Source organism: Barbus barbus (assembly GCF_936440315.1).
Source record: "Barbus barbus genome assembly, chromosome: 4".
NCBI lineage: Eukaryota > Metazoa > Chordata > Actinopteri > Cypriniformes > Cyprinidae > Barbus > Barbus barbus.
This window is the reverse complement of record NC_136732.1, coordinates 32,170,319-32,188,899: the sequence shown is the minus strand read 5'-3', so window position 1 is coordinate 32,188,899 and position 18,581 is coordinate 32,170,319. Positions and strand designations below refer to the sequence as shown.

Here is an 18,581-nt window from a genome sequence, read left to right as displayed (position 1 = left end):
ACAACTTTCCCCGGTTCAGTCCTGCGGATGTTACCTAACCATCCTCTCTAGAGTCTCTAGACTGTCTCAAAACCTAGTGAGCCGACTACAAACACCGCGCTTTGGGGCCTTATAGGCGCAGGCTGACTGAGAACGCGCCTGTGATGCTGTCTAGATAGCCAGCTCACTAGGATTTGAGACACAGCCGGAGAGGATGTGCGCTATCCTTGCGGTCTTCGTTGGTGAATATAGGCAAATACATAGCTAGATAGCTTTGAATATTTTCCAAAACCTGCGGTCATGCAATTCATCGTGCAATTGAATGACCAAACACAAAAACTAAACGAGATATAAAACACCGCAGGCTGTCGATTACAGACGGTGGGGTTAAAAATTAGCATATATCCTAATTGCCATGACAACCATTTTCCGCAGTACAGTTGCTGTTGTTGTTTTTACTTTAAAATCGCAGTAAAATAATATTGTGATCAAGTCGCTTTCATAGTCTTGTGTGTTTATGTAGAATATTTTATGATTTTTGTAGAAACCATGTTTGAAAATGCTATTGTTGTAAACGGATAAAAAAAAAGATGTTGTCTGATGCAGGAAAAATGGTTCCCACTGTTTTTGACCAATTAATTTGCATGCAATTTTAATAAACTTTGCGGTCAATTCTGATAAACGACCAAGGATTTGTCATAATCGTTTTGATTCAGAGCAAAAGAATCAAGATTCATTACAAAGAACCGACTCAAAAGAGCGATTCGTTCGCATACGGTGCACCACTATATTTGATTGCAAGTTTTAACAATATACACAAAAACAATAGAATTATCAATCAGATTAGATATTCTTACGCCAGATGTTAACTAGAACAATTTTTTTTTATTTTATAAAACGGGCCTAAGACAATAATGGACATAATTTTGTTTTCAACAAAGATAAAAAGTTCAGATTTCAACTAAATTGATGTTACAGCAAAGCAAAGACTGAAATATAATTTTTACATTCAGAATACACACACACACACACACATTTCTAAGAGGATTTGGATGTTAACTTCAGCCTAGTTAGCAATCTCTCAAGACCTTGTTTTGCCAGTTTCTGAACAGCTATGAAGCCAAACACACATACATTTATTATTTTATTATTGTAACAGCAATATCTTGACATAAAAATGTAGGAAACCATGGGATACAAAAGCCAGCTTCAATATTTCTATTAAAATTGACAATGATGTGAATAAACACCAGAAGTCATAAGAATCTAATGTCATACATGAAGGGCTTCTCATTTCTCAGTCATTCTGGTTATTTATCATACAACAGAATATTTTAGGTAGATAGCAAAGAAAAGGAGAATGATATTAAAAACTGCTATTGCCAAACAATAGGATAATTCAGAGCATTAATCTAATCTCCTAATGTGTCCCTTCAATTATTCCTTACAGTACAATTGTTATACTGCAATGAGACTGAAAAAAATAACAAACAGTACAGCTCCATCGTTATTTAACGCTGAAAGACAGAGCTTACAGGAGCAGTAGTGTGTAACTAAGTGCCCATGAAACAGCTTCTCTGCGTCTGCTACATTACAGGAATGATTAGATGCGGTTTAGTGGTACTTCTGGGTGCTGTATTCGTCCTATCCAGATCTTTGAAGTCTATATTCCCTCTCAGTTCATGTCCTGATCACCCACACTCTGACGCAGGTACTCCTCATAGAGATTTTTCTGCATAAACATATGATACAAGGGAGTCATTAGTTGAGTCCATCATCACTGTAGCTGTTCTTAGATGCGTCAACAACACAAATGCACACTATACCTTTTTGGTCTTCACTACCTCCTGGACATACTCCAGTTTTTGCTGAAGCTGTCTCTTTTGTTTCCCAGAGAGTGTTGGTTTGGTCCTAAAAGTGGAATATAGAGGAAAAACAAGAGATGTTTAGCAAAATGCTGAAGCTGGTCTTTTCCATAGAGTGAAAGTATATAGAATAAAGGGGCAAGAAATTATCCCTAATCTTCTCCTCTGGTGCAGGCAAGTGAATAAACAAATAAATAGTCCATAAAACTTGTCCAAAAATATTCACTAATCTTCCTTTCTGCTGTAGGTAATTAAATAAATAGCTAAGAGGAAAATTTATATTGTTTTCCCTTCACAGAATGCACTAATCTTGCCCTCTGCTGCAGGAAATAAGGAAATCAGTAAAATAAAAATAGCTAGGAGTAAATCTGTTTTTTTTTTTTTTTTTCACAAAATCATTCACTAATCTTCCCTTTTCTTACAGTTCTAATAAAAACAAATCTTTCAAATCTAATGTAGTAGCACTCTAAATTCATAAAATAGCTAGGAGGAAGGTTGATCTCCCCCCCCACAGAATTATTCACTAATTTTTCCCTCTACTGCAGGTCTAAGATTAATAAAGGCTTACAAAAAATTAAAAAGTGTGGGTAGACCTTAAATGTGAACATTATAGTAAATACCTCCTTTAGTGCTTAGCAGAAAAAGCCAAACTTTAGAATGATGTTGAATAAATTAACATTTTTACTTCTGGCTGATAAAGAAATAACCACTACACATGTAAAGTTTATAAAAATGTTTTTTCACCTGAAAGATAAGTGAGCAAGGAGGATAAAGATGAGGGACAACAGCACCAGTCCAGCACAACTGTACAGCTGCACGTCCGCTGACAAGGATTCAAATGCCTTCACTGCAGGAACCTGAACACACACACTTACATCAGTATCTACAGTGAATCACCCACCCAACCACACACACGTTTGTTTGTGAATCATGGGGACTTTCCATAGACTATTACTTTTACACTGACCAAACAATATTTTCTATCCTCTAACCATTACCATCCTTGTGGGGACATTCACAATGTAGCATAAACAAGTACACACACACACAAAATGCATATACATACTAACCACATATAGTGTGAGTGCCTCTATGCCACCATTACCCAGCATGAGCACCAGCACATCTTTGGAGAGGCTACCAAGCACCAGGGTCACGAGCAGCAGCAGGGGCACAGTGAAACCCAGCATGCCCAACAAACAGCCCTTAAAACGTGATCGACGGTTCTCTATACTGCACTGCCTATAGAGAGTTTAGCACCTTTAATATTAGTCATTTACCTATACAATATGTATGAATACAACATAAGGATGTATTACCTGTCATTATCAAGTGTCTCAGTGATGGCCTCGGCGATGAGGTTACAGTCCTTCTCCAGTGAGTTAAGCGTGTTCTGCACTGTCTGATTAATGGTCTTCTCTATAGTCCGACACACCTCCTCTATCTGATTGACACATCGACTGGGCTGATGGTGGAGACAGTGAGGGAAAACACTTCAGTAACCGTTACATACTAAGCAAGAAAGTTGTCAAGAGTTATAGTGAGGGACTGAAAGATTGTGGTGGCACCTTATTAGGGTTGGGAACATAGATGGTGGGCATGTCAAATCCACACTTGTTGAGTCCTGGACGCTTGCAAAGCTCCTGCACAATCTGCATCATAACTCTCTGAAATAACCAAAAACAAAGCAATTTGATACATTGTTAATAAACAGTCAAAGATCATCTTGTCCTTTTCAGTCCCTTGAAACATCCACATACACTACTTTTAAAATGCGTGGAGTCAGTTTAATACTTTATTTCTTAAATTAACACTTAAATTTTCTTAAATTAACTGAATTTCCATTTAAAAGCTATTCCAAAAAAATATGAAATCAACAAATTCAGCTCAAATTAATCACGGGAATAATTATTTTTTTTTTAAATACATATTGATATTTTATATACTATTCATACATTACAATTATTTAATATTTTAACATTTTAAAATAAGTTATTATAAATTTTAATATTTCACAGTATTACTGATCAAACAAATGCTTTTCTGAATGGTAGTGTATATGGTTATGTTCACAGTAGTTCTACATTTTATTCTGCATGTATAAGAGCATCTTACTTGTCGATCAGACTCTGCTCCAGCCTCATCCGCTTTACTGAGATAAAAACGTAGGCGGTCCCCTTGCTTCTCATTCAGTTTCTCTACAATGTTGAGTGTGCGCTTACATAAAGCCTGTCCCATTGGGTCAAAGAAGACCAAGATCAGATCACAGAGCTCCCCTGGTGTAAACAGGCAGAATCACAACATAGAGACACTTATTACGACCATAAACGGACATTTATAATAGCAATTTAGACTTAAAATCAACATTACAACAACGGTGGAACATTCAAATAACTTCAACACACACACCGAGCCATAGAATAGCTTGATCCACGTCAAAGGGGTACTTCATATCTCCATCCACCAGACCAGGAGTGTCAACAAAGGTCACCAAGCCGAAACGTTTCTGTCGTGAAGTACAAATCTCAGTGTTGAGGTATTCGGACAACCCTGAAATTGAGAGAACAATTTTAGACACAGCTTCCATAAGCCTGTAGCTCTTTTTAACGCGATTCATCAACAAACCTTTAAACTCCTGCAGTGGTTTGAAATGGGGATAGAGATGGAGCGTTGCATTTCCCTAAAACCAAAGTGACAGTTGTTGTACAAGACGTTTATATGAATGATGCTAATTTCATGCCCAAACCATGTCACACAAAACTTTCATGCAGTATTCATGGGGTCATATTTACCGTGAGCGATTCCCTCTTTCGCCCACTTGTAACAAAGCTGAAGCCCTGTGTCTCTATAGCGACCCCCGTTCTTTGAATATGCTCCTCCACATACCTGCAAAGCAATAAATGCATGGCTTACTGTTTGAACTCTAATGGTCTTCGCGGTCTAGCACAAAAAGCAAATCTGAGTGTATGGTTGTAGTGTATGTTTTCATGTCTGTATATTAGCCTACCAATTGACAAAGCTGCTCTTTCCAGCTGAGTGGTTCCCCATCAACATCACAGTTATCTTTTTCCTGGGAGGCAGCAAGGTCACCCCAACAGCCTGAGCGATTGTTATTAGTCCTACAGAGCAAAGGAATGAGTGATCAGACAAACTAGCCAGAAAAGAAAGTGTCAGTATTTCAGTGGGTGAGTAAGTGACAGAACATTGTGTGTGTGTGTGTGTGTGTGTGTGTGTGTGTGAACTATCCACCCACTGAGAGCCAATCACAGCAAAAGACAAAAACTTCATACAATTTATACTTGAGTACATAGTAAAGCATTAAACGGTAAATGTAATGGTTTCACAGTAATAAAAACAAACAGGTGAAATGTCTTTCGCCATCTGAAGTGCATACTTGACATACCAACCGGCATTTTAGCTCACCGGCTACCGTTAGCACCTCCTATCCGCGCCTAGAGGCCGCTCTAATACCTTACTAAACCATGTAAATCAATGAGAATGTAGTCGTTTCTAAAGGGACCGGTTTCTTACCGCTATCCGGATCGATGTACATCTGGTGGCAGTCCCGTAAGATGCGCTCGTCGCAGGACACACTGCCAGACACCGAGTCGGCATTTGCAGCACTCCTGGTTTTGATTTTCCCGGACATCTTGATGCGAAATTACGGTCTGTAAAAAAGCAGCTTGCGTTTTATCACCTACAAAGTCAAATCCACCGGCAAAACAGTATGAAGATAATGACATGAAACAGAAAATTACTTGCATCTAAACTGAAGTTCAAATCGCCCCGGTCTGCTGGGTAACGCTGGCCACGTCACCGATGTGCGCAAAGAGTTGTGGGAGTTGTAGTCTTTATCCGCTCCGCTCGAGGTGGTGCTGATAATTAGGATAGAAAAACTGCCTCGTTTCCGCATAGTTTATTTATAAAATAAACCACGTCGTCTGTGGAGCATTATATAACCATTCATCATTTCGGAGTTGTGCCTTTTGCACTCGTGAAAAGCACCGTTAATTAATTTGTGATTTTTTAAAACTAATCCATTATACTAATCCTCGCTTGTGTGTGCGTGAAAAAAAAAAGTCTATATACGTGTAAAATACGAGTAAGAAGTTCCATTATACAATAAGTCCATCAGATTTAAGATCACTGTGCAATGCAAATGTTCATATATTTTCCATGTTTATTCTATTGTACTCTGTACTTGTTTATAATGTATCATTTTAACATTGAGGAATATTGAATAGTGTACTTGAAGAACACTGCTTCCTAACCAGTTTTCAGTGGAACAAACAAACGAACAAAAAAAAAAAAAAAAAAAAACAACAGTTTTCATTTACCCCATACTTTAATGTAAAGAATTCAGGTTAATGTAATACACTTTAATGGTTTAGCATTCAAAGACATACTTTGCTACACAATCATAAACACATTTACATGTCTGCTCTGACATGATCAGATCAAGGTCTCTGTACATGCTGCGCAACGTTAGACTATATTTATTACATTTCTCATGGACAAAAACAACAAAACAAGAAAAGACAAAACAGAAAAATTAATATCCCAATTACATTTTATAAGCTGTAATTGAAGTGTCTTAAGAATGTCAGTCAGCTGTGGACATCTCTACAGCAACAAGCCTGCTGTTCGCTCAGTCGCTCGCATGCGCACAGACACGAGCAGATATTCATCTGTTGGGATTCCTCAGTGACTTGGTAAAGTAAAAGATGAATTAAACCAAAATGACTGAATTTGGAGGCATGAATCATCCTTTATGCAAACTCTCACATACACACATATTGCACATGATCCACTCTAAGCCCCACACACACGCAAACACACACCATACAGTAAAGTAATTTCACTCACACTACCTCGTTCACAAATACCTCGTTCTTTAAAGTAAAAATGAATTGAATAAAAAGGCATTGGATCTTGGCATTTTGATCACACTATGTCCAAACCTCATGAATTGCACGTAATTTGGAGAATTTGAGGGCTTATGTCAAAATCCCAAAACAATAAAATAAAAAAAAAACAAGAATTCTTTGAAACTGGATTGAAGTATTTGATCATTTTAGCAGTTTCTTTCAAGCATGCCTCACACACAAGCACACCTCCAAATACATATAAAAAGGCACAAACACAAAAACCAATCACCCAAGACTCCCCCCTTTAAAAAAACTGGTGCATTGGGATACAAGTGTGGAAAAAGGTGCTCACAATAGTAAACGTAGATCATAGATGGATATATATATAAAAAAAGAAAGCATCTCATGACGTTCTTGGAGAAGCTGCAAGCGGTGACAGAAAGTTAAAGCAAAGGCTGAATGCTTCAGTCCCACCCATTATCCTTAATCATGTGAGATAATTCAATAATAAACTTCCCCTCCTTATACTTCTGACTTAACTCAAATGCCTGCTCCTGTAGAGGAAAGGAGAAAGAGGGGGGGGGGGGGGGGGGGGGGGGGAAATGTGATCAGACTGCAGGGTAATGACAAAGACATTTTGGCCAAAAAAAAAAAGTCCCCCACTACATTTCTTATTAAAACTAAGCATGCTTACATATTTCCAGCCCAGTGTGGTGTGGCAATTCTCGCAGTATATATCAGCCACAGCATGAAGACCGGTCAGCAGCAGCCTTTCTTCTGCTGGGCCACAACCCACATTCACCCTGAAATCACAAAATGACAGTTCAACCAACTATTTCTTCCGTCACAGTGTGATTCAAGCTCTGAGATTTATTTTTTTCCGGAAGTGATACTCACACAGAATTGAACAGGTAGGCACGTCCTTGACTGCCTTGAAATGACTGAAAATAGACAGACACGTGAGTCTTTAATGCAAACAGCGTCGCAATTCACAAATCTAGCTGTAAATGTGCAACAAAAGTCACACAAAGGAACTCTCACCTTAGAAATTAGGTCATCATGGTTGGCCAGGTGTGCACGGCAGTGGACACAGCTGTAGTGGCGGTGACAGGAGTCCAGATAGGCCTGGAAAGTTTTGGCCTTGGTTTGCTTCACCATGTCTTTGAAAAACACAATCAAAAAAAGGTGTCAGATAATATCTGCAAGGATAACAAATTTGTCTGTCCCTTCGCATGTCTAAATATGACCATGAAAACTTGAGGGAAAGGCTACAAAGCAACTTTGACAGCCAAAACAGCTCCTAGATGGGTTGCCAAATGCGTAGTTAGAAAGCATGGCATTGACATGATCAGCAATTAATGTTGAGATTTTCAAAGCACACTAAATGCTTTGAGATTTTATGCATGCTAGACGTGACATTTATGGCAGTCTTTTCCTTTGTGCACTTGAAAAGCATTTTCATGTCACTGCAAATATTGTATCCTGTTTCAGAGATATAGCAGGAAAAAAGGAAACATCCAGATGACCTACTTTGCTTGGCTGCCCACACTGTAGTTACCCCATATATGGCATGCCAGGCACGAGGGTAAACAAGGGTGAGAGGTAATGAATAACTATGGCATGCTGTAATAAATACAGCTTTAGATATAATACCGGGTTATAAAATCCTTTAATAGTTACAACATTTCCACAGACACGTTCACGATTCTAGTTTCAGTTCGTATGGACTACAGCGTTACAGCACGGCCCACAATGCAGCTGGAAAATCGTGCACGAATAGTTCATATGAGTCGGGTGCGTTCAAAGATTCGGTTGAACCGAGTCGTAATGAGCCGAGAGTGATAGTAAAATCATTTGAAGTAGTGAGGATTTGACCGATGGGGCAAAGATTAAAATACATAATTAGCAGAATAACACAATGTTACAAATAAAATTTAGTGGAAACTAATTTGCTTCACTGCATGTTGATTTATTCAAAAGTACTTTGAGCTTACGTTTTAGGCCAATATACGTCAAATTAATTTTAGTATCATTTAAAGGCAAAATTAAATGAAATGCCCAAGTGTGAGCACACGAAATTACAATAACAACATCATCCCATGATGTAGGCCAAATAAACAAATTATAAACAAAATATCGGGATGTCAGGTACCAGGGTGATAACGTCACCGCTTAAAATGACCGCCGAATCATTTTTGAAGTGAGCTGTTCGAAAGAACCGATTCGCGGAGTTGAATCATTTCCCCTTTCACTAATAGAAAATAGCTCTAACGAACGCGGCCAGTTGCACGTATGCCAGTCACCTAAATTCACTAACACCCTTAACATATGCAAGTAACAATTTAAGCATAGTGTACAGGCACTACAACCGTGAATAGAGCCGTTTCATATTAAAATTGCTTTTAGCCTCCTCGGTCCATCTGACACGCTATGCAACAATGAAAATGGACTCACCTAAATATAAACGACTTCTTCAAGACAAACGCTGCTAGCCTCGCAGGATTGTCGCCAGAAGAGAAGCGTGCTCAACTCAACGACATGAAGCCTGAGCGTTCACTAATCAAACGCACACACCCAAACAAAATTGCGGCAACCTACAACTCCCTCCTTTGTGTCCCTCCTGTCTGTCTGTCTGTCGACCTGCTCTAATGCCCCAAGCGCGCGATGTCAACAGAAATCTTCGTAATTCCTCAAAACTCAGGCAAGCCTCGGTGCTCGATATGTCGCATCCGAATATAATCCGCAGATTTGTTTACTGTAATATCTGAGGAAGCTTCTTATTGTCGTGTGGCGCAAAACAAACCGCAGCTGACCAATCAGAATCCAGACAGCGACGTCTGGAATATAGGTCAGCCAATCAGAGGCGCTCTTCCCGTGCGTTCGAAGTCACCTGAACTTTACCATTGCGTTAACTTTTCAGCGAGCAAAAACAACAAACCCTCGTGTTTTAGTTATCTTCGTCTTATCGCTTCTTTAGAAGTGGCGATTTTGTGTCCTCTGCATGATAATTAAGTCACGCAGATGTTTTGAAAACACTTAACCCTGGTTTAACACACAAGGCTTAAGCCTAGTCCTAGACTAAAATATAAATCTGATCTGTTTCAACTGAGATAAACTTGCTCTGACTGATCTTAAAATATATCAGTGCCTTTGTTTTGTCTCAACATGCACCCCAGTAATGTTTTTTTCTAAGCATGTTTATAAAATGTACTTAAATGTCCTAATTGAGCTATGGCTTAATCCTGGCTTAGTCTAAACCCTGTTTGTGAAACCAGGCCTTAAGTGTATAATGAAAGCCGTGGTTCTGTGTGACACGTTTCATTAAAAGATGATGTATTTTTGTACCTAAAGACGATTTTCAAAAGGACAGTGTAAGTCAGTTTTTGATGTCTACTGATCCCCTGTTGAGCACAGCTGATGGACTTTGCACGGCCTATCAAAGAGGTTGGATAATGTTTGTTTGCAAACAGGTAGGGAGGCGCTAAACTGATGCTGACTGACTGAAAACCACAATAAACATGCTGTGAACATGCTGGGATGATAATGTAGGCAGCAAACAACACAAGTACACTTGTAGAATATATGAGTTCTGTTTATTCTTATGTGTGTTCATACCCATGATATGTCCCATGAAGAACAAACCGAGTTTCATGTGAACACTATGCCAGTGCTAGTAATAATGGCATTGATATAACACTTGGCTGTATGTTTTTGAAGCCAAACAGCTTTTGTACATTTTGTGTGTTTGACAGGACAAGGGTGAAGTACATTGTGGATTTGTGTTTGATCACATGTCTTGATTGTGCTTTTTAATATAGTTTGATAACAGGGTGGGATAATCAGTCATGACTCCTGTTGCTCCTGCAGCAAATGCAGTCTTAATATCCTCTTCCTTATTACACACAAAGAGATGAATCTAAAGAGAAAAAGAACATTGTTTTTTTTATTTAGATGCATGTATTTACACACAATCTGAGACCAGTTTCTCACTGAAAATGAAAGTTACACAATATGCTAAGCTGTTACTTAAAGGACGTCCACCCAAAAATGAAGATTTGCTGAACATTTACTCCCTCTCAGGCCATCCAAGATGTAGATGTAGTTTGTTTCTTCATTGGAACAGATTTGGAGAAATTTAGCATTTCATCACTTGCTCAGTGAATGGGTGCCGTCAGAATCAGAGTCCAAACAGTTGATAAAAACATCACAGCAATTCCAGTCCATCATTTAAAGTTCTGTGAAGTGAAAAGTTGTGTGTTTTTAAGAAAAAAATCCTTCATTAAAGGTCTCTGGCCAAAATACGAGTCCATAACAATGCTTCTTCCAGTGAAAATATCCATAACCTGTCATCCTCTCACACCATATCCACTGACATATTTGTTTAGAATAGTTTTCTCTTGTAAACAGTGCTTAATCTGTCCATATTTCTCTCCTGATTTGGATAGAAGACTCAAATTTTAACCAAAAGCTTGAAGTTAAAAACATCTAAATGATGGATTTGTGTTTTACAAACCCACATATTTTTGGTTTAAAAGACATTAATAGATGAACTGGAGTCATGTAGATTACTTGTGGATTATTGTGATATTTTTATTAGCTGTTTGGACTGACGGCACCCATTCACTGCAGAGGATCCACTGGTGAGCAAGTGATATAATGCTACATTTCTCCAAATCTGTTATGATGAAAAAACAAACTCATTAACATTCTGGATAACCTAAGGATGAGTCAATTTTGAGCAAATTTAATTTTTCGGTTAACTATTCCTTTAACTACACAAAAACATGATATAGCATGGCCACAGACCTGAATTCCTCTGTCTCTGAGGTGCTTGAACATCCCTTTTCTCAATGTTAGTCTGACAAAGAAACGTAAACCACAGAAAACCATTTCAATCTAAGGATTAAAAGTTAAATAAAAGTATAGTCTGATACTATTACTAAGATTAGTTACCTTTGAATTAAAAAGACGACCAGTCTGCTTCTCATAATCCACATTTCAGGTATGTATTCTCTGTAAAGAAAGAGATTAGTGAAAATGCATCTGTGTGATTACCAGGCACGCAACATAGTATGGAAATATTTGGTGTATACTGACCCGTTTATGATTTGTGGCAAGTAGAACTGCAGGAAACTCTCTCCGAGAGGAACAAACGGCAGAAGACCGGTGTAGTAGAGCAGGAGCAGCTTTAAACCCCGCTTTACAGTGAACATGTAGGGCATGGAGGAGTTCTGCCATTGACAAAAAGGTAAGAGGTAAGACAGAGGAAAGTATGTGGGCGATTTATTTTTGAAACAAAACAGGCAGAGTGTGACATAAATTCATACGCACTGTTTTGCGACAATTTTTCATGATGGTGGAGTCAACAGAAGCCCAAACTGAGATGGCCTCTCTGTTGTATTTCTTCACAAGATCAGAAATCTGAATAAAGACAGTACATAAAATATAATATTACTGAGATGAAAGAACTAAGAGGGTTTAGTGAACAGATGTAGTTAAATATGGTTAAAAAAGTAGGATCTCTGTAGTACATATTGAGTATGACGATTGCTCTCTTGCCTTCTCAATCAGCCTGCTGTTATTCTCTTTCACTTCAATGTTCACAGCTATGTGTGGAAATTTGCGGAAGACATCCTCTAATAATGCAAAGTTTCTATCTGAGCCAGTGCTGAAGTGACCTGTGCAAAGAGAATTAAAACATGTATAATCATTATGCATTAAACATGTTAATGTGTGTTAGCAGTTTCACTGGTAAAAACACACACCTGTCTTAAAGGTCACCTCGAGTGTCTCATTATAAGGTGGCAACTCCTGACAAAAAAAAAAAAAATCATAATAATTATGAAAAAAGAAAACATTCAATATTAACCAAAACCTGTGGTTTAGAAACATTAGCATTAGATTTTTTTATGCTTTTGATAAAAAGTACCTAATGTCTACCAAGACTGCATTAATTTGACCAAAATACAGTAAAACAATATTACTATTTTAAATTACTTTTTGTATTATAATATATTGTATTTGAATACAAGGGGAAGTCGTGGCCTAATGGTTAGAGAGTCGGACTCGTAATCGAAAGGTTGCGGGTTCGAGTCCCCGGCCGGCAGGGATTGTAGGTGGGGGGAGTGAATGTACAGCGCTCTCTCCACCCTCAATACCACGACTGAGGTGCCCTTGAGCAAGGCACCGAACCCCCAATTGCTCCCCGGGCGCCGCAGCATGGCTGCCCACTGCTCCGGGTGTGTGTTCACGGTGTGTGTGTGTGTGTGTGTGTGTGCGCATTTGTTCACTACTCACTGCTGTGTGTGTGCACTTGGATGGGTTAAACGCAGAGCACCAATTTCGAGTATGGGTCACCATACTTGACAATACGTCAAGTATGGTGACAATAAACAAAAAAAAAAAAAAAAAAAAATCTTTTTAAAATGTAATATATTCCTGTGATGGTAAAGTTGAATTTTCAGCATCCTTACTCCAGTGACACATGATCCTTCAGAAATCATCCTAATATGCTGATTTCTCAAGGAATATTTCTTATTATTATCAATGTTGAAAACAATTGTGCTGCTTCGTAATTTTGTGGAAACCATGATTCATTGTTTTCTTTGATACATAGTAAGTAGTAAATAGAGCAGGTAGAGCAGCACAGTATATCAGGAGAAAAGATTAACCCCTGACCTCCAGGTTTAAGGAGGACATGTTGACATCTTGCCCAGTCTGCCGCAGGAGGTTCTCATCATGTGACACAACCACATGACCATCTTTAGTCACATGACAGTCTAACTCCAGCATCTCTGTGCCCACTTCAACAGCACTGAAAGGAAAAGAGACATTTTGGACACCGCAACTTTAATGACTGCGGCAAGAACAGTTAAGGTAAATGTTTTCAGTGAAAAAATGTCATGTGGCTTCGTATATGTATTGCTTTACATGACTTGAACTAGAATGCATGAGTGGTATGAACCATTTTAATGATACTTTTATGGTGTTTTGTTTTTTGGTAACTTATTTTGCCCAGTCCTTATTCACTTTCTTTAATCAAAAAAGAGTGGCCCAAATATTCTTTTGTGTTATAAAAAATATTCAAATTGAAATTATTGAAACAACATCAGGGTGAGTATGTTAATATTAGGGAGACATATTCCCCGAAAAGGACTGGGAAAATAAAATTGTGATACAGTCATACAAATCTAAGGTAGGAAATTAAAAGGAGCTGAAACTGCTCAACTGTTCAGTCTGAAAAACTGATCTGAGACTCACTGTGTAAAGGCATCCATAGTGTTCTCAATCCTTTCACCACTGCCTGAGGACAGAGAACAGGAGGTCAGAAAATGTGTACCAACTCTCATAGACTCGCAAACATAATTCCTCAAGCAGTTAGTTAATCACTCACTCAGTCACACATTAACTAGCTTTATATACAAACCCCATGAGGAAAACATTCACACATGCTGTCACAAACACAGAATTATCTAATGCTGTTCACCGACAGGTTTATGCAATAGTTGCAAGATTTCCCTATATTTATCAACAGATTATATACATTTAATAAAATAACCTTTTGTGAATCAAAAGGTTTATGTAACTTTCATTGCTGTATGTTAGGTGCTCTCTCACTTAAAAAGACTTTGGGTGTGACATGCATAGAGCAACAAGTGCAATGATGATTGAATATGTATCTTCAGCATTACTACAGTTAATTACTTTGACACTACTGTGTGACTATAGCCTACTAAACCCCAGACATGAGCTGGTTATTGACTCAGATACTGTACCTCCCCTGTGAGAGATGTGGGTGCAGTAGAAGTCTGTCTCCTTCTTCTTGTGCAGAATATGAGGGTTCTTCAGAAAGTAGAGTGAAGTGAGAGCGTAGCCCCCTACTGCTGGGAGCAGGTAGTACAGGTAGCTTGCCATAAATCCCACTGTAAGGGGCTCTGAGAGCAGCAGGTGAACGCAAAAATCCGATCTTTGAAGAAAATATTGGATTTTAATATTATTTCATATTTTCTTTTAATTTAACATCAAAATTTTAATATTATACAATAATAACATTAAATGATTTGTAAAACATTATATATACATATCAAAGGACAGCTGTAATATCAAAAAATATTTACTTTAATATTATCTAATATTTCCGAAACATACTAACATTATACAATAATGACATTAAATTATATATTATAAAAATATATACAAAGGAAAAGTGTGATATCTATCCATCTCCACAAATAAAATAAGTAAAAATAAAAAACATCATAAAATAAAGATTATGTTTTACAGAAATGTTCTATTTCACTCTTTCTACTTCAAATATTTGTTTAAATATATATGTATATATACACACACACACAGTATATATGATAAATCCCCATCTAATAATAATAATAAACACCAAAAACAACTTACCAGTACTTCTATTTGTTCCTTTAACTTCTTTTTTGAGATATCCTGGAATATCTGTTCCAGATTGAGATCCAAGTCCTGCTTCGCCAAGCACCTGTCTCTAGTGCTGATGTCGGTATGACTTTCCTTATCTTTTCCCTTGCCTCGTGTCTCTCACCGCTCTTATTTACTAGTTTCTCAGCCACTCCCTTTTCTTCCCATCACATTACTTAGCAAGAAATGTTAAGAGCAAAGCAAAACAAGATGGCAGTCTAAAGCTTCCTTCTTTTCCTTCATTCCTGCTAACACCAATGCGACCACACTAGAGAAAGACCTACACAATGAAACCTTTCTCTCAAGGTGTGAGTTCTCAGTTATCAGTCAGTCATTGGTTTTTTGCGCTCTTTGCAACTCTGAATTCCCCCCTCCTCTTTTTGTGAATGTCAGTGGTGTATGGATGTTTTGGAATGCAGTCGGCTTGACTTTTTGAACACATATGGCAAGTGAAGGTTTGAGCTGTCTGAGAGTTTTCTGAGGCCTCCCAGCACATATCATTCTGCTTGGATGCTTCACGTTTTCTTTACTTTAAATGTGAACATAGATAATACATATTCTCACTAGTGCAAGATAGGAAGGGAGAAGACAGCACAAGGGGCTTTTGGTTTTTTTCTGTCATTGCAACAGTTGGTAGCAGAGCACACGAGTTGATGTTTGGCCAGTATTCATGTTTTCACACATTTCAGTGCTTAACAAAGGCTTATGGTGGAATAAATGCGAACTCAGAGTAATGCACACACTACAAATGTACACACTCTTAGTTCTGCATGTCAGCGGAACATTTTTGTGTTCTATTGTTCTGGTTTTGTATAGAATTGCTGACAGACTGTAAGTGAACAAACAAAGGGAGGCAGAGACAGATGGAAAGTGAGGCTGAGACAGATACTAATAATCCATACCTAATTTGTGCAGTTTTGGCAAGCTGGTTTCATCAAAAAGCCTTGATTCACCTCAGTTTCACGTAATGAAAACTGCAGTGAATCAATGTATTAATTACAGCATTTTAGTCCCTTCAGTTTTGTTTGAATGAGTCGTATATTAGTGTAAGTATGCAAACACACCCGAGACCTAAAGAGCTGGATCTGTCTTCACAAGCAGAATGCCTCACAGCAGAATTCTCAACCCATGCTGAAACATGTTGGCGAAGCAGAGGAGTGGTCCAACTGGACAAGCAACTTGGCTGATTTATGAGAAGAGAAAAGGTAAAGGAGTTCCTAGAAAACAAGGAGTGGAATTTGGAAGAGAATATTAGTCCATTCATTAGCCATAAAATTACTAAAACATTAACTTCTGTTAAAGTTTACCTTTTCTTGGCTTAAAATTTACATGCACATCCATGCTTTACTTTTCCATCCCAAAGGAAAATAAAGTCAGTTTTGATTGTTATCTGGTTTCATTCACATGAAACCAGACAACCCCCATCTTCCAAAACTACATCATGGTATATGACTAAAGGGAAATGTTACTGTTCATGTTATTACACTTGTGTATTGTGAAATTGGAACAAGCCCTCCAACTATTCACTAGACAGAGGCAAGGACATAATTATCTATCAAACATATTAGAAGATCATTTGTATTTGAGTGATATTTAAAAAAAAATAAATTAAGCGCTAATGAAAATCAAATTACTTTTAAGTGCACAACCAGAGCAGTCAATTTAAATTAGTCACATGCGCAATTAGGTTTTAAACAAAACAATCTAAAATACCTGTAATGCTTTCTGTGAATTTAAGGAGAACACATGCATTTTCTTTAAAAGATCATTTGAAAGTAAAAACTTCTCAATGTAAATATATAGTACTGATTATTGATGGTAAATGGTATGATTACATGATTATTTTAAAATATAATGTATTTTTTGTGTCTGCTTAAAAATAAGTTTAATTCTATTTTTCATTCCCTTTTTTAGTAATAATCCTTAAAAAAAAAAAGGATTAAAAAAAAACAAGACAAAGACTTACAGTATCAGGAATTTTATTTAATATATGTATACAATTCTGTTTTTGTTAATAGTTTAATTTATTATACCCATAAGCATATACATAGACTATAACCATCCATAGCTCATTTCTCTTGACAAGCTACCCATATCGTTTAATCATTTAAAATAATTCCTTATAAGATTTAGGGAAAAAATAGATTTCAGAAAGAGTGAACAGCCAATTATTTTTCACACCCAAAGCAAACAAAATTAAAGAAATGCAAAACATACTTTAAAAAGGAGAAAAGTTTAAATCCCTTTTCAGTTTTTAAAATAAAAAAAAGACCTCACCAATATAACACCAGCAATAATCATAATAACAGCCATTAAAAGGACATCATGATATCTGCCTCCTTTACAGGCTTTTGAAATCATATACTGTATGCGTGCATGTTTATATGTAAAAATACGTGTGTGTGTGTGTGTAAGACTGTTGACAGTCCCCATGGTCCCATTCACAATAAGCATGTCATTGCCATTGACAATACAGTAATATAAATGATCTTTTTCTTGGTAATGAGTTGTTTCCCTCAGATCAGAGCGGGATGATCTCCCCTCCTCAAAAGGAAGCAAAGAAGAGCAGCTTCTGCTTGGAAAGGACAGACGTACAGACATGGGACAGTTACATTTCACCCTAACAAGCGGGGGATTAAGGAAAAAAAAAAGATGAAGACTAAAGCTTAGAACAAAAATAAGGAAATGTTTGTTACAGGAAGCGTTAAAATTGCACTAAAAACTGAACCAAAAACAAAACGTTTGGTCATGAGACACAAAGTGCAGGTGCACTGATTGAGAAATGTCACGTGATTGACGTGCGGGGTGAATTTCCTCTGCAGTTGGGGCTCGTCTCAATGGGGTTTTACACAGAAGGGGGGGGTTATTAATTTATGCAAATCACACCCTGTATTTATGCGAAACAGCTACACGCGGTGTCATTTTAACACTTCCCACTTGAACATGCTTTCCTCATCCATGATTGGCCAAAAGCAACGACGGTTTCTTTAAAAACAGCGACATCTCACCGAAAACGTATAATAAAGGCAGGTAGTTCAGTCTAAGATGCAACGCATGCAGAATAAGTCAGTTCGAGACTAGATAAACACAAGGTGAGCCAATCACAGGCAGGAGAGGCATGAGGTCAGCAAGCCCTGTGGAAAAGCCCTTTGAAAAGTTCTGACATCACAGGGAGGGAATGAGAAAAAATGTGCTATGGCTCTGAAAGTGTTAAGCTTGGCTATGATTCCACAATCACTTCAGGACAAGTGAAGAAAAACAAAAGATGCGAAAGAAAGAGGAAGGGACCGACATCTGCGAGAAACAAAGCCAGAACGTGGGGAACTGTGTGTGACTTATCAGAAAGGAATCATGGCAACGGTAGCCATGGACATGGTAACCAATGACAACTATTGATATTCACAAAGAAATCAGTATCAACCCCCCTAAA

The 18,581-nt window shown here is 37.7% G+C and overlaps 3 protein-coding genes across 5 annotated transcripts; all 3 read right to left on the bottom strand.

Moving 5' to 3' along the window:
- Window positions 1–846: 846 nt before the first annotated feature.
- LOC306868893 (uncharacterized protein) lies at window positions 847–5,857 on the bottom strand. Of its 2 annotated transcripts, none has more exons than XM_079415351.1 (13): window positions 5,607–5,857; window positions 5,376–5,512; window positions 4,852–4,963; window positions 4,637–4,730; window positions 4,470–4,524; window positions 4,254–4,394; window positions 3,960–4,120; window positions 3,413–3,511; window positions 3,164–3,309; window positions 2,915–3,086; window positions 2,589–2,701; window positions 1,806–1,890; window positions 847–1,711 (listed from the first exon to the last, which is right to left on the bottom strand). In XM_079415351.1, the coding sequence occupies exons 2-13, from the start codon at window positions 5,491–5,493 to the stop codon at window positions 1,655–1,657; spliced, it is 1,353 nt and encodes a 450-aa protein (XP_079271477.1). In that variant the 5' UTR covers window positions 5,494–5,512; window positions 5,607–5,857; the 3' UTR covers window positions 847–1,654. The 2 variants fall into 2 exon arrangements, with proteins under 2 accessions (XP_079271477.1, XP_079271478.1); XM_079415352.1 differs by having other exon boundaries at window positions 5,603–5,671.
- Window positions 5,858–6,173: 316 nt separating this feature from the next.
- Window positions 6,174–9,522, bottom strand: LOC306868892 (protein yippee-like 3). The gene is made up of 5 exons (XM_079415350.1): window positions 9,167–9,522; window positions 7,754–7,872; window positions 7,610–7,653; window positions 7,407–7,515; window positions 6,174–7,266 (listed from the first exon to the last, which is right to left on the bottom strand). The coding sequence occupies exons 2-5, from the start codon at window positions 7,868–7,870 to the stop codon at window positions 7,177–7,179; spliced, it is 360 nt and encodes a 119-aa protein (XP_079271476.1). The 5' UTR covers window positions 7,871–7,872; window positions 9,167–9,522; the 3' UTR covers window positions 6,174–7,176.
- A 765-nt stretch (window positions 9,523–10,287) lies between these two features.
- LOC306862411 (lysophospholipase D GDPD1-like) lies at window positions 10,288–15,476 on the bottom strand. 2 transcript variants are annotated; one of them, XR_013783562.1, is made up of 12 exons: window positions 15,122–15,259; window positions 14,488–14,678; window positions 13,973–14,015; window positions 13,391–13,526; window positions 12,478–12,523; window positions 12,272–12,390; window positions 12,044–12,133; window positions 11,810–11,943; window positions 11,666–11,725; window positions 11,519–11,570; window positions 10,783–11,387; window positions 10,288–10,628 (listed from the first exon to the last, which is right to left on the bottom strand). XR_013783562.1 is itself a non-coding variant. In XM_079405208.1 (11 exons), exons 2-11 carry the CDS (start codon window positions 14,624–14,626, stop codon window positions 10,500–10,502), a joined length of 948 nt encoding a protein of 315 aa, XP_079261334.1. In that variant the 5' UTR covers window positions 14,627–14,678; window positions 15,122–15,476; the 3' UTR covers window positions 10,288–10,499. The 2 variants fall into 2 exon arrangements, 1 of the variants encoding a protein (XP_079261334.1); XM_079405208.1 differs by lacking the exon at window positions 10,783–11,387 and having other exon boundaries at window positions 15,122–15,476.
- Between the last annotated feature and the right edge of the window lie 3,105 nt (window positions 15,477–18,581).